The sequence below is a fragment of the Lagopus muta genome, chromosome 13, assembly GCF_023343835.1.
Source record: "Lagopus muta isolate bLagMut1 chromosome 13, bLagMut1 primary, whole genome shotgun sequence".
NCBI lineage: Eukaryota > Metazoa > Chordata > Aves > Galliformes > Phasianidae > Lagopus > Lagopus muta.
Genome location: NC_064445.1, coordinates 13007233 through 13021039, shown reverse-complemented (window position 1 = coordinate 13021039; position 13807 = coordinate 13007233). Strand labels below are relative to the sequence as shown.

Sequence of the window (13807 nt, the reverse complement as noted above, 5' to 3'; positions counted from 1 at the left end):
TAAAAGTCACCTAGACAGAATACACCTGGCAGTGTCTGTGTTCTAAAAGAAATGTTTCTGTGCTTTTCAGACAGCTCAGAGCACCTTAAACTACTTTGGAATAACCATTCTCTTCTGTCCCACTTCACTCATTGCAGTAATGTTAGTATTGGCTGGAAAAGCAGAACTCTAAAGTTGCCCTCACTTTCAGAGATGCCTTACTAGCAGGTGACACTTAAAGCAATCTGGGAGTAAAAGGAAATAAGTGAAATAAGACATGAGTTGCAAAACAAATTTCTGTTGTCTGTCTGCATTGTTGAGGGGGGAGGGAGGAATCTTTTTTTTCTGCTTCTCTGTGACCTACAAAGGTGTGAAGGGGCCATGCAGGCTTCCTAAGAATGGGGAAAATCTTGATAGTTCCTGAAGCTGCAGAAGGAGGGTGGTAATTGCAGCACTCATGAAGTTTTGGCTCAGATTTGTTCTCTTGTTAAGACATACTCCAAGAAGAAATTTTATTGGTGTTTTGTTCAGGGCATCTATTTTCATTACTGTTGTTTTGCTGTTGTTGTTTTCTGTTACTAAATGAAATGTTCTGTTTTTGTTATTAATCCTTGCATAAAATGAGCACAAAGTGCTGAAAAGGAAGCGTCTGTTTGGAATCAGCCTGTATCCACTGAGCATTAGTGGTGCTTGACACTCCTTAGAAACTGATACATTGTCCAGCCAGAGCAGAGCAACAAAGCCCTGATGAAGAACATAGATCACAGTGAAGTTTGGCACCACTTACGCTGCTCTGCTCTCTAATAAATCTCTACTTAATTTGTCCTCGTACTGCTGGTCTTCAAAGGGTAGCCAGGGAGGTTTTGTCTGTAGTACTGAGTTACACAAAGTTATAAATACTAATCTGCTTTATACACAGGTTTTGTAGAACCTCTGTGTACCCATTTACTTTCACATTACCTTAATCTCCACAGTTTTCAAGTTTGCATTCCTTAAATGAGGGAGTTCAAGCTGAATTTACTAACATCCAAAAAGATACATTCACTGAGATCACTGGCAAATTGAACAGCAGCAAATCTTTAGTGCTGCCTGGGGCTACTGAATTATTTCTGGGGGAAAAAAAAAAAAAAAAAAGAGATGTAGTTAAGTTCACAGCTTTCAACAGCCTGAGTAGTTGGTTGCTCCTGACAGTTCTATAGTTGAGACTACAAAAAAATGAAAGCTGTGCCAAGCCTCTACTGCTAATATTTCTATTATTAATCTGCTCCTTTTATTAATTAGCAGAGCTTTCTCAATTCAAGGTCTTGGCTTATAGTTAATTATTGAACTTAAGATTAATGTCCTTAGCATTCTGCATTCTAATTTTATAAAGGAGGAAAGATCCTAATGGCTTAAGTAGAGAAACCAGCTCTGACTTTAGCTCTTAGTGAGATAGCAGATGAGATGGGCATTGCTCTGTGCTTTAACGCATGCATGTGTCAGATTCCAGATCGACTACATTTCATTATCAACAAGGAAATCTTACTTTAAATACAAAGGTTTAAAATGATACGAAGGTTACTGGCCATATTAATTTCCACTTGCTTTATGTCATGAGAATATTCCTCATGGGGGAATACTTGTCACTTATACCTGAAGAACGGAGTTAAGATACACTGCCCTATAATTGGCTAAGTGCTTGGTTATAACACAGCCTTCACATCCCCTGCTCCTGCCTCAGCTCCAAACCTGCTCAAGTCACTGCCACAGACTATATAACAACGCTGCAATTTTTGCTCACTGCTAGAGACCTTGAAGGGTGCCCCAAGGCTGCCCTAAGACCAGACAACAAGATTAGTCCACAAGCTTGCATCTCTGGATGTTTAAGCATACTTAAGAGTTGCTTGTTCTGTCACTGGTACACTGGGGGGCAGAGTAATACAGCACCCACAAGGGCTGTGGGAGGCTGCTTGCTGTACCCGTATCACCAAGAAGCAAAAGGGCTGCAGGAGTCCAGAATGTATGCTTCTGTTCAAGCTCATCCTCAGGGTTCAGCACAGACATATCCTCTGGGACCTCTAGACATGTGAAACATTCCTGCTCAGGGCATGTGCACCCAAAAAGTACACTTCACCCTATCTTTCTCTCTCCATCTAAGCTGTGAATCCATTTATGTGACCAACTGCCCCCATCTTCTGTTTCTTACATTAGGATCCTGTCGCATGTTTCCTCCAGTCAGAGAAAGATATTAAAATAGTCACCAAGTCCTTAATAGCACATCAGCACCGTATTACTAACTAATGGCATTTTTATAAACAACTTTTCTGTTTACAACTTAGCAGCACAATGGAAGGCTTACACATACTAACATCTGCAAATCACAGGGAACTGGGTACTTTATTTTGGAGGTTGTAAATCAAAGAAGTAAAAATCTTGAAGGTATAGGAATAGTCTCTTCTAGAGCTGAGAACATCTAATATACCTCAAGTATTTTATTCTAAAGAACCCAAAGTCACTTGTAATTAGGAATCACCACAATCTTAAGTCTTCCTTAATTTGTTCCTTTTGATAGAGCTGTGGCTGCATTATTGTTTGCTTTTTCTCCTGAAGTTGGTTGCTCAGAGAACTCATAAAATGGAGTATGTATGGGAGGGAAACCCCAGATCAACCCCCACTACATCCTAACTGAAGCTTTCAAATCTTTAGCTCTCCCAAGCTGTTCAGCAGCAAACCGCATACTCTGAAAAACAAACATTTCTATACATACTCTAGCCTTGGATAGGGCTGAAAATTTCTTTCTAGTACCCTCAACCCAGTAGTATTATCTGCATTTGTGAGGATTTCTGTGTATACTGTAAACGTTGTTTGGGGAGATTTATGATCTGTATATAAAAAATTAGTTCACCTTGGTTTGCAAGACTTGCTACAAAAATACAATGCAAATTACAATACAATAATACAATGCTTTACTTCAGTTATTCCATCAAAAACAGGTGTTGCTGTTTATAGGTACCCTGACAACCCAGTTGTTACATGCCCAAGAGAGTTCCAGGGGAATTTTTTTCAACCACACCTAGTGGATACTGGACATATAAGCATGCCAAGCAAAAGAAACAAGGGGTCCTAACAAATAAAAACACGTGTAGGGCACTGGCTGGATTCTTGTCCCCTTCTTCTAAGATACCTAATTCCATAGACTGTGAAGCCTCCTCTTACCTTTAAAGTAAGAACCAGAGGAGACTAATATTTAGACTCACATGGTCTTCCTCTAAACTTCGTAGAATCATGTAATTATAGGGGTCAGAAGAGACCTCTGGAGATCATCCAACCCCCCATTAAAGCAGATTCCCTAGAGTAGGTTACACAGGAAGGCATCCAGGCAAGTTTTAAACAACTCCAGAGAAGGAGACTCCACAGCCTCTCTGGGCAGGTTGTTCCAGTGCTTTGTAATCCTCAAAGTAAAGAAGTTTTTCCTCATGTTTGTATGTAATTTCCCATGCTCCCCTTTGTGCCCATTGCCCCTTGTTCTGTCACTGGGCATCACTGAGAAGAGCCTGGCACCATGTACTTGATTCCTGCCTATTAGATATTTACAAGGTTTCTACTTAGTCTTTTTTGTGGCTGTTCAGCCTGGAACTTTCAGCCTTTCCTCAGTAGGAAGATGCTTCAGGCCCTGATGATCATTGTGGCTGTCCACTGAACTCTCTCTAAAAGTTACCTGCAGAAAATGTTCTTGGTTTGGTGAGCCCAGAATTGGGCTCCAGATGTGACCTCACCTCCAAGGAAGGATCACCTCCCTTTGACCTGCTGGCCACTTTTCTTGATGTACCCACTGGCCTTCTTGGTCACCAGGACACACTGCTGGCTCTTGGCCACCCTGCTGTCCACCAGCACACCCCAGTCCTTCTCCACAGATCGCCTTCCCAACAGGTCAGCCCTTAACCTGTACTGGCACATGCAGTTATTACTCCATGGTTGTAGAACTCTGCACTTGCCCTTGTTGAACCTCATAAGGTTCCTCTCTGCCCAAGTCTCCAGTTAAATAGATCAGAAGCAGCACTGAGCCAAAGTGGCTCATAGGAGCACAACAAGGGATTAAACTCATTTCTTACCTAAAGCTATCACATACACATGAGGCTATTTTTAAACTTGGTTTCGTTTCTCTCATATTTCCCTCTAGACAGACAACTTTTCACAATGCGTTACAAGAAACTGGAAATTCTATATTCCAAGCAATCATCAGTAACCCTGGATTAACACAGAAACTTCCCAGCAGACACCAACATTCCCCATCTCATGCAGGGATAAACCACCTGCTGTTGGAAAAGCCAGCAGAAAACTTGCTCTTTTTGGAAAGCAGCACTTGCAAAGACCGAAATTATACAACCCCTTGCAGATCAATTTGGAAGGAGAACCAAAGCATCTCACCTTCTGAAGGAGGTGGCCTACTAGAAGCAGCAGCCAAGGATTTTGAGAACAAAATAGAAGATTGGTGGCCATGTAAAATACAAGTCTAGTGCTTGTTATCATTATGATAGCAACTATGGTTTACAAAGGCTTATTATTTGCAGTCTGCTAACTCTGTGAAACCGATCGAGGACAAGAGGATAGCATTTCCTCCTGAATTTTACACAGAAGTCATATCACCATCTGTCTTCTTTTGACCTACTTTTTGAGACCAGTGAGGTAAGACATTGAAGTTGAAAGTAAATAGAAAAAATGTAGCAAAGTTGACAGCAATGACTGAGATTTATTTCAAATTCCATGGAAACTTGACTGGACGCATTCACTATCCAACTCTGGCTACAGAAGTAGACAAAGCAGCAGATAAATATTCTGGTCTCTATGTGTATGTGGGATTGTTCTTAACAGTTCTGGCTATCCTTCTCATATTGCTTTTCACCTTGCTTTTGCGCCTGAAGCATGTTGTTTCCCCAGTCACCACACCTCCAGAGAGCACTGAGAATGTCCAGCAGTTCACAGATGTGGAAATGCACTTCAGGATTCCTACCACTTAGAGACCCCCATGAAAAGATGTGGTGGAAGGAACTTCTGCCCACCTGTATGAGCCCTGTAACTTACTGCATAACCATCAACAGCAGCACAAAAGACCTGGTGTCATGAACTCAGACACTGACTGGCTGAGACCCACTGGCTGTTCACCAGGCAACGTGTGCAAGACCCTCAATAAAACTTACATTATGAAAATCACTGCTGTCAGACTCGTAATCCTCTAAAAACCCTTTATGATATGATGAGAAGTGTAACCAGGAAAGATAAAAGAAAGAGGTGCATATCAGAACATGTACTGCAGTCTGTATTTGCTGTCCTATTGCTCTGCCTTTAAATTCTTCACCTGAGAAGAGACTTTTCAAAGTTATTAGACTAAGTGCAAAAAGCCTACAGGGCACATACAGAAATAAATGGTGGTCTGGAAATTCTCAGACATTTCTCCTATTTAAGAAAGATAATATTAAACATCTTTCCTACTTGAATGGCATATTTGTACAGCAGAGTTTCAGTAGTAAACAAATGTTTCATCACCTGCTGGAACTATTGGTTTCTCACATTGAACTGTTCCCCATACAGATATCAGAAAGAGCACTTAAAAGAAAGAAAAAAATGTATAAAATAAAAACAAAACAGCAGGAAACGAGCAGCAGGAGAGAAAAATGTTAAGACGCTCTACTTCTTTGTTGCTCTCTAAATTGACTGAGCAGATTACAGATGCAGTCATACCTTCCAGCCTTCCTAGTATCACTTGGTAACTAAAATGGATTGTAACATTTGGGAATCAGATGGATACTGGTTTCCTAACAGACAAATTCAGAATAATTTTCAATCTCATTCATGTTGGGTTTTCTTTAAAGAAAGACAGATGACTTCTTTCCAAGCTTTTCTAGTTCTTTTTCTCCAGAGAAAGTTACAGAAATGCCAAAATCTGGCACTGCAATAATGAAGAGTGAACAGCTTTGGATATAGTCTAGTAGGGAACATGCAGATAGAAAGCAAAACAGACTGAGCACTAGAAGACAGGACTGGATTCAAATATCCTCACGAATCAAGTTAAAAGAATGAGAAGAAATGCTTACTTAAATTTATGAAGCAGCAACCTGACCCCAATCCTCTCACCTATGAAAGATACAGAAATAAGTTTGTGTAAATGTGAAAAATGGAATAAAATAAGGCATATCAATTTCACTGCATCTTAGAGGTAAACTTTGAACAATATTCTACTACACCTCTGAAGAGCATGGATTTCACCCAGCTTATCTTCTCTATTACAGAAGATCTCTAACATGGTAATAAACTCCTCTGGTACTTTTCACTGCTTTCTGTATACACTTATTGTCAATTCACTTTGTCCTCTAAGGGCCTGAAAAGCGCATACTCCCCACGTAAAAACATCACTACAAATAGAGATGACACTCCCTCCACAGTCAGTGCCAGAAACAATAAATTGTTTCTCAGATGCTTCATGTTCACAGGTTCTTTACTTACACTTATAGGCCTGTGTATGGGTGAGCTGTTTTTATGAGAAATTGCTTTTTTAGCCAGTTCTGTGGGGGAGAATAGAATAATAAATTACATCCATACTAAGTATGGTTGGTCCACTGATGTATTTGGCACAAAGCTATTTAAAAACCCTGCTTTCTCATATTGAATAGCACCATTTATATAACATTAACCTGATCTAACATTTAGTCTGTAAAATAGCATGTTGACCGTGTAAGAGGAATACAGCAGCCATATACATCTACCTGGAAAAGAAGGTAAAAAGCTAGATGTCCTCAAGCTTTCTGCCATGAGCACAACACAGATCAGCAGGCAGGATGGTTGGGTCCTCCAGGAGTGCTACCTTCATCACTGCAAGAGAGTCCAAATTCTATGTGATAACAACTTGAGCATCAACCCAGCTAAGACATGTAGCTGCTACATTAGTCAGTGACACTTAAGTGTAATGAAAACCTATGCAGATTAAGTTGGCTTGGTACACATCATCCATTCAGCTATCAGGGTGCAGTCTAGCCCAGGGTCAGCATCCAGCTTGCTTTGTATGACTTCTCAGTTTACTTGATGCTCCATTTCAAACTTGTAATTCATTTATGATTCAAATAAACTATCATACCAAATCAGCAACTAAAACATTAACCTTCCTGCACACTATCTGTGGAAAAGCTTTCTTTATGAAAAGCAGTAGGAAATATTCAAATATTAACAAAAAAATATTAAGCCTACTAATGAAAAATGACAGTATCAGAATCTGAGCTTCCTCATGGCCCTGATCAAAACCGAAAAGCCACAAGAAATGAGTCAGGACTGGGGTTTTTTTGCTTTGTTAATTCAGAAGAGCCTTGTAACCCTTTAGAAGTTATTCAGTGTATAGTTTATACATCATTACATCATATCTTAGTGAAACTGTGTATTTGCATAACAGTACTAAAAGCCATATTTTCTAATACAAACAAAAAAACACCACTAAATCTTCCTTTAAATTTCCTTCCTTTCAAACAAAGTATCAGTCCACTGAATCATCTACATTCTCAGAGACAGAGTGCATCATTCATACAATGCCAGCAAATTTTAAAGCTTGCATTTCCTATTTAAAATAAAAGTATGCTTTTTCTCCCCATTTCATTTTCATTTGTAAAATTCAAGACATGATGCCTGTAAGAAAAGAGACTGTTGAGGTGTTTTGACCTGGGTTTGCTGAGGAGACATGAGTCAGCTACTAGGAATGCTAACTGTAACATCCGCATGGATCTGCTGGATCTGAAAGCATCACATCCACACCACCTCCTTCTATCAGTTTGTTTCCTTCTCATTTATTTACTACAAAAAAAGTTGATTTAAAAAAAATCAAAATTAAAGAGACATTACAATCAGTTGTGAGTCATTGATTGCTCTGTACTACTAGCAGAATGCTCTCAAGGTACAGATCTCAGAGGCAAGTTCATATGCAGAAATAGGTTCAGGTAGTGCCAATGGATTTCAAATTACTTGCTGGCCTCAGGAAAGCATCTCTGTAAGAAGAGCCCCAGCAGTCTTAGTAAGTTTTGCTTGAACAATAGTTTGCTCCCATCTTTACTACAATTCAGAAGTTGGAAACATGACTGTTTATTAAGTTCATCACCTCCTCCATTCTGCAGTTGTGGACAAGACCGACAGTTGAAAACTTAGTTGCATGCTTCCTCTACACCAGAAAAAGAAATATGCCCTCATCCTGCACTAACATGTGGTAACACAGCAGTGCAGATAGACAGCTAAGCATTAAAGCACGTTGCAAGAAAGATGCAGGCTCTTCCTGCTGATGCCATGAGTGAAAAATAACCTCAAACTGATTTTGAATTTTGAGCCTTGGATTTTTTGGATTCATCCAGCTGTAGGTAATGCCAAGTTGTGAAAGCAGATCTTGATATTATATGGAAACATCTGTTCAATTCATACATAATTGTGAAATTACACTCTCTATACTCCCACTTGAATTTCATTTCTGTATAAACTTGTCAACTGAGAAACAAAGGATGAATAATTCAGAAGCCCTTTCCCTCCCTTCCCTCTCCTCTATATTTATTAACCCATTTTCAAACTATAATTCGATCAAGCTAATGGCCACATCTTCCAAAACTGACTCTCTCTACATTTATCCTGTCTCTAAGGTCAAAGTTCTACTTAGGAGTCCCATTTATCAGCAACCAATTAAGACACAGCATCCAGGCACATGCAAGTCAAATGAGACCTCATGCTTTGTTACTTGACATCTGTTCTTGTCTGCAAGCAAGCAATTCATATTTTTTAATCTAGATTATTGTCCTCAACCTGTTTTCTCTTCAAGTCCTGAAACACTTGTACATCAATAGCTACTGGCTGATATTTCCTTGTGGCTTTACAAAGAACAGACATACCTACCAGCATTACAGAAGGATGACGCAGAAAGCAGGACCTATTTGGGATACTTCTGCATACCACAGGCACCACTGTGAACTGACACTGGACAGACAAATTCTTCCTTAAAAAGCAGGGGACATTCAGAAGCAAGTTGTACTTGGGCTACCTTTTAACTTTGTTGGCAAGCAAGTGCTGGCTCTACCTACAGGACAGCACAAACCCATGAGCTGGATTTGAACGTATTACAGGCTCAAGCACTCTGCACCTCCTACCCCATCATTCTTCACATGTCCCTTACACATCATATACACATCAGAATCCTTCATTTGTCTCAGAACTAATGTGGAGTTGTTTCTAATACTGTGGCACAGAGTGCAACTGGAGATGGCTTTTTAAGGCTATGTGAGCTTCTAATATTAGCTTGAAAGGCACAAACCTAGTTGCCATCTGCTGAAACTAAATTTAGGATAATCTGTTTTATACCTTATGCCTTAGCAACCCTAATTCATACTAATTCATGCTCATTGTAGTCAGTGTGCAGAACTTTTTATAATGTTACTCAATAATTCTCAGGTTACCAGGAACTTATCAAAATAGCTGAGGCATAATTAATACTTAATAGCCCAGGAAGCCAGTAGGAGGCTTCCACCAGCAAATCCTAGAGCTTGTCACAATATAATTAAACCGATGTGAATTCACTGCACTTCACAGTTTTTTCACGCTACCAGCACCAGGAAAGTCTCAAAACACTCCTTACAGTGCTGTATTTGTCAAGGTGGGAAGTCCAAGTGGTAACATCAGACCAGTTTGCACTTTGTACGTATTGGTACCTGGTGGGAAAGAAATGTCATTCACTGTTGTTGAAAGCATCCTGCAAAACAGGAGCATTCTGAATTGCCTTGGTTTTGCCCAAAGTTGTACTACATTATATACTAAGTTTTGAAGCTATTTATTGTTGTGCAGCATAACGAACACCACAGGGACAGCTGACAAATACAGCACATCAACATTCTCCATATGTGCAACCATAAGCTATTCTGGAAGGAGCCACTGAGATCAGAATACTGGGGCTGTTTTGCCTTCATTTGGCTTTTGTTTGCAAGTAGGCACCAGTTTGCTACCAGGCACACCATTGCCCCACTGTGCTATTTAATTCCACACACAGGCTGTTCAGAAAGGATTAGCATCTCCCATTGCAGGAGGTACAGTTAAGCATTCACAACAAGCACATCTACACTTGGCCAAGGTGAGAATTGGTGAAATTTCAACTTTTCCCATGAATTTTGCTAGACTTGGAAGCATTAAAATATCTCCAAATGGATACATTAGTGGAAACTCAGTGCTTGCTGTGCCCATGCTAGACAATAACAAAGGGGTTAGGAAGAATTTATTATGCTTTGAGGTAGTGGGATGGACCAGATGTCCTCTTGAAGGCCTTCCCATGAACAGCTGCCTTCCATATTCATGAGCAAGTTGTTCATTCAGACAGTGCTTATAGACAACTCTAAAGTTGATGGCACTCATGCCTATTAAAGGCAGGAACTCTATGAACACTGGTTAGTTTAGCAACTTTGCCTCTTTCCTTCCTTCTGCTGAGGAAGCCTGAGTACTATCTTACACCTCAAAAGCAGCTGACAGAGCAAGACACACAGCAGATACAACTAAAACTTTACATCAGAATCCATTTTATGTAGGCACACACACAGTTACAACACAACAGTAATCCATATAACAGGCCAGCAAAGCAAAGGAAGGTCTGTTATTGTCAGATGCATTCATAGGTATGTGGCTTTAGCATTCTCCTACTCATGATTCAGCTCAGAATTTTAGAGCAGGCAGAAGGGCCATGTAGTATCAGACTCAAAGATGAAGACATCTACAGAATCAATTACTCTCTTGGGAAAGACAAACATGGCAAACAAGCGTCTCCATGGCCAGGAAGCAGTGAGAGCTGTTACCTGTCTCTGAGGTGATTAATTCCAGCTCTACTGGTCTTTCACTTCCCCCAGACTGATCTGCAAATAAAAGCAACATGCAGTCCTCCTCCTGGGATGGCTGCTTACTCTTTCTTGTAGGGTAGCTTGAAAGATCATCATTATGAAATATGTGAAACCCTTCTGTTGAATGAAACTAAGAGTTTGGACTCAATTTCACCAGGCAGCTGGGAAAGACATATTTTAGGCAAATTCATTGGTAAACACTGCCTTTTTATTAAATACTGCAGGTTTAAAAACTCAGAATAAACAGATGCCTGGTGACATGCATACATGTGGTTACCTCATTCCTGAGTGACTGTAGTCTATTCTTTGTCACTCTTATTTGTAACCACCCTCTATTGTGCTGAAGAAGCTTTACAGCCCTTCTCTCATCTTCTAACTTTTTTTTTTTGCTGTTCAGTTTTCTTTTGAACAACCCTCAGTAGAGCTTAATGAACCACCTCACATTTGCAGAAGCCCAACCAAATCTGCGCTGGAATTTAGTCTGAAAAATAGGTCTGGGAATGAGGAGTCAGAGGTTACCCTTTTTCTATCTCAAGCAACCCATTTCTTGTAATAACATGTCTGGTAACAAATTTACAGTACACAAAGCATTCCTGAGCAGTCTGGGTTACCCAAGTTAGTTTGGGGTGTCTCTGAACTTATTAGGAGTATAGCAGAAGATTGTTTTGGCCATTTTCTTATCACATCCCTCTATTATTACCCAACAATTATTCATCAAGTAAATGTCAATAGATCTATCAACTTTCACTTGACAGTAAAGCTCCTTAGGCATAGAACAGTCAGCTCTTATATTAAATAAAGCTGAGATAAAGGTTGAGAGGAGTTTCTACTATTTCATATTCCCTCCTTGTCTCACAGGGTAATCCTTTATCTTTTTCTGTTGCTTTTTTTGTTGTTATTTTGTTGTTTATTTTTTCCCCTTCCATTCTGGTAAGAGGCTGGCACAGGTTCTCTCTGGTTCTTTATCTATTGAGAAATGGATAGAGTTCAAGATTTTTTGTATTTCTAGGGAAATTAGTTCTTTACAGAAGGGTTTTTTCCATTGTAGAATTCATACCATAATTAGACAAAACGATGGGCTAAGTCCCAGTGGACAGAATACACTGTAATTGGTGTTCATTTTTGTTACATCACTCTAGAGAGATCATGCTGATTCCTCCTATTGCAGCCACTTCTGCAGCAGTGCTCAATTTAAAGCTGATACATATTTATTACTTGGTACTTGCAAATAGCCTCAAGACTTGACTCATCCAAGAAGTCTGATGTAAAAAATAGAATGCCCCAAATTTAAAATAACTTGCGTTTGTATTGCTTAGTTTCATAAGCAATGGATTCCAGCAACCCAGTGTTCCTTGCTCAGACACCTTTGAGCTCAAGTCAGAAAAAGAACACTCAATATGGCACAAAAAATACACATTTGTCAAAGCGAAACACACAAAAGACATTGTTCCAGACTACACAGTAAACAGTTGATCACTATCATAAGGTACTGACCACTACAAACAGATAGTGAGGTCAGACTTTGTGGAAAACAATATTTAAACAGTTTATTTCATCTAACAAATCAGTAACTGGGACTAGTGATACTAACAATTAAAAAGTTACAAATACTTGGTTAAAACTGAAAACACCACTCAAAAATATTTGCTATTAATCTGCTGTTTTCAAAAACCAAGGTGGCACACAATTAAGCTCGCAGTTAAATTCACCACACAGATTTATTTTTATGGAAGAAAACAGCATTCTAGATATATGCAATTATTCTAGCTAATTAGCACCTTGGGTTAGACTGTTCACAAACAAAACATTAAGTGACTTGCATAATATCCCAGCAATACATTGTGTAATACATCCAGTCTCAAACTCATGAAATTTCACTTGAATCCTCATCAACTCACTGCCTTAGAAAGTAAAAAATAAATTTCCAGGTGCAGAGAACCCAAAGGGAATGATTTTGCCTATCATGACAGAAATCTAAGACCCTGGAGGGAAATGGGACACTGTAGTTCAGAAAACATTTCCTTTTGATCTTAAACATGAATCATTTCAACAACAAAACTCATTATATTCAGAAAAATTAACTTATTTTTACTAATTAGGCCAGAAGTGTCATTGTATCAACAGTAGGTGCTGCCAGACAATTATATCAATTTCATAAAGAAAAATAATTTTATTTGCTTCATGGTGAAGGCATTGGGTCAAGTTCACCACACTGATAGGAACCCACTGCACTTGTGTAATGGTTGCCCAGCAGCCCGCAAGCCCCCTCAGTCAAGTTTCTAATAGGCCACATCTTCACTGAAAGCTCCGTGCTGTTACCAGAAGTGGGCCATGCTGTGAAGTATGAAGAATTTCCTCAGCCTTACAGTTCTATCTCCCGGGCCAGCAGAGACCTACTTGTACTTCTGCCAGGTATGTTCTACCGCTTCTTTTGGATTGATTAAAGACCTCAGTCTGCTCTCAGCTGCCAGCACAGCCTGTGATAGGCTTAAAAGTCAGATAAATCAAAGCCAAGGCCCTTCATTTGGACTAATTTCTTTAACAATGGATCACTGTTTTAATATGAGCAGTAACAAGAACAGCACTCTGTAATGTCACTAACAGGAGACACTGGTATACAAAGCCTTACATAAATGAACAACCACTATATCTGAATCTCTTATTTTCATGAAAGAAATGAAGACAGTGTTACTGTAGATGGAAGTACAGGTGGCCATGCAAAAGCGTGCAATATGGTGGAGAAAATGGGATTACAATGAGTTCAGTAACACTTCCTTTAAGGACAAAATAATCCCAAACTGTCTTGCTTTGACATTAGTGCACACAGCAATAGTAACTCTCCCAAATACAACACTGAGATCTGTTTTAGATCCAAGTCCATACAATCACACCTAGGACTAATCTGCTCCAATATTTGAGTGCATTCTAACAAAACAGTTTTATTTTAAACTGATCAATAG

At 39.5% G+C, this 13807-nt stretch overlaps 3 protein-coding genes across 6 annotated transcripts in view; 2 read left to right on the top strand and 1 right to left on the bottom strand.

The window, feature by feature from the left end:
• Positions 1-13807, bottom strand: part of DCX (doublecortin) — a 126852-nt gene that overhangs the window by 108248 nt on the left and 4797 nt on the right. The window lies entirely within an intron of this gene.
• Positions 4551-13807, top strand: part of ALG13 (ALG13 UDP-N-acetylglucosaminyltransferase subunit) — a 47024-nt gene continuing 37767 nt past the window's right edge. The window contains exon 1 of the mRNA XM_048959975.1: positions 4551-4644. The gene's annotated coding sequence lies outside the window, so the exon portion shown is untranslated. The remainder of the gene's footprint in view (positions 4645-13807) is intronic.
• SERTM2 (serine rich and transmembrane domain containing 2) lies at positions 4641-5169 on the top strand. Its single transcript, XM_048959430.1, has one exon. The coding sequence runs from the start codon at positions 4698-4700 to the stop codon at positions 4974-4976; it is 279 nt and encodes a 92-aa protein (XP_048815387.1). The 5' UTR covers positions 4641-4697; the 3' UTR covers positions 4977-5169.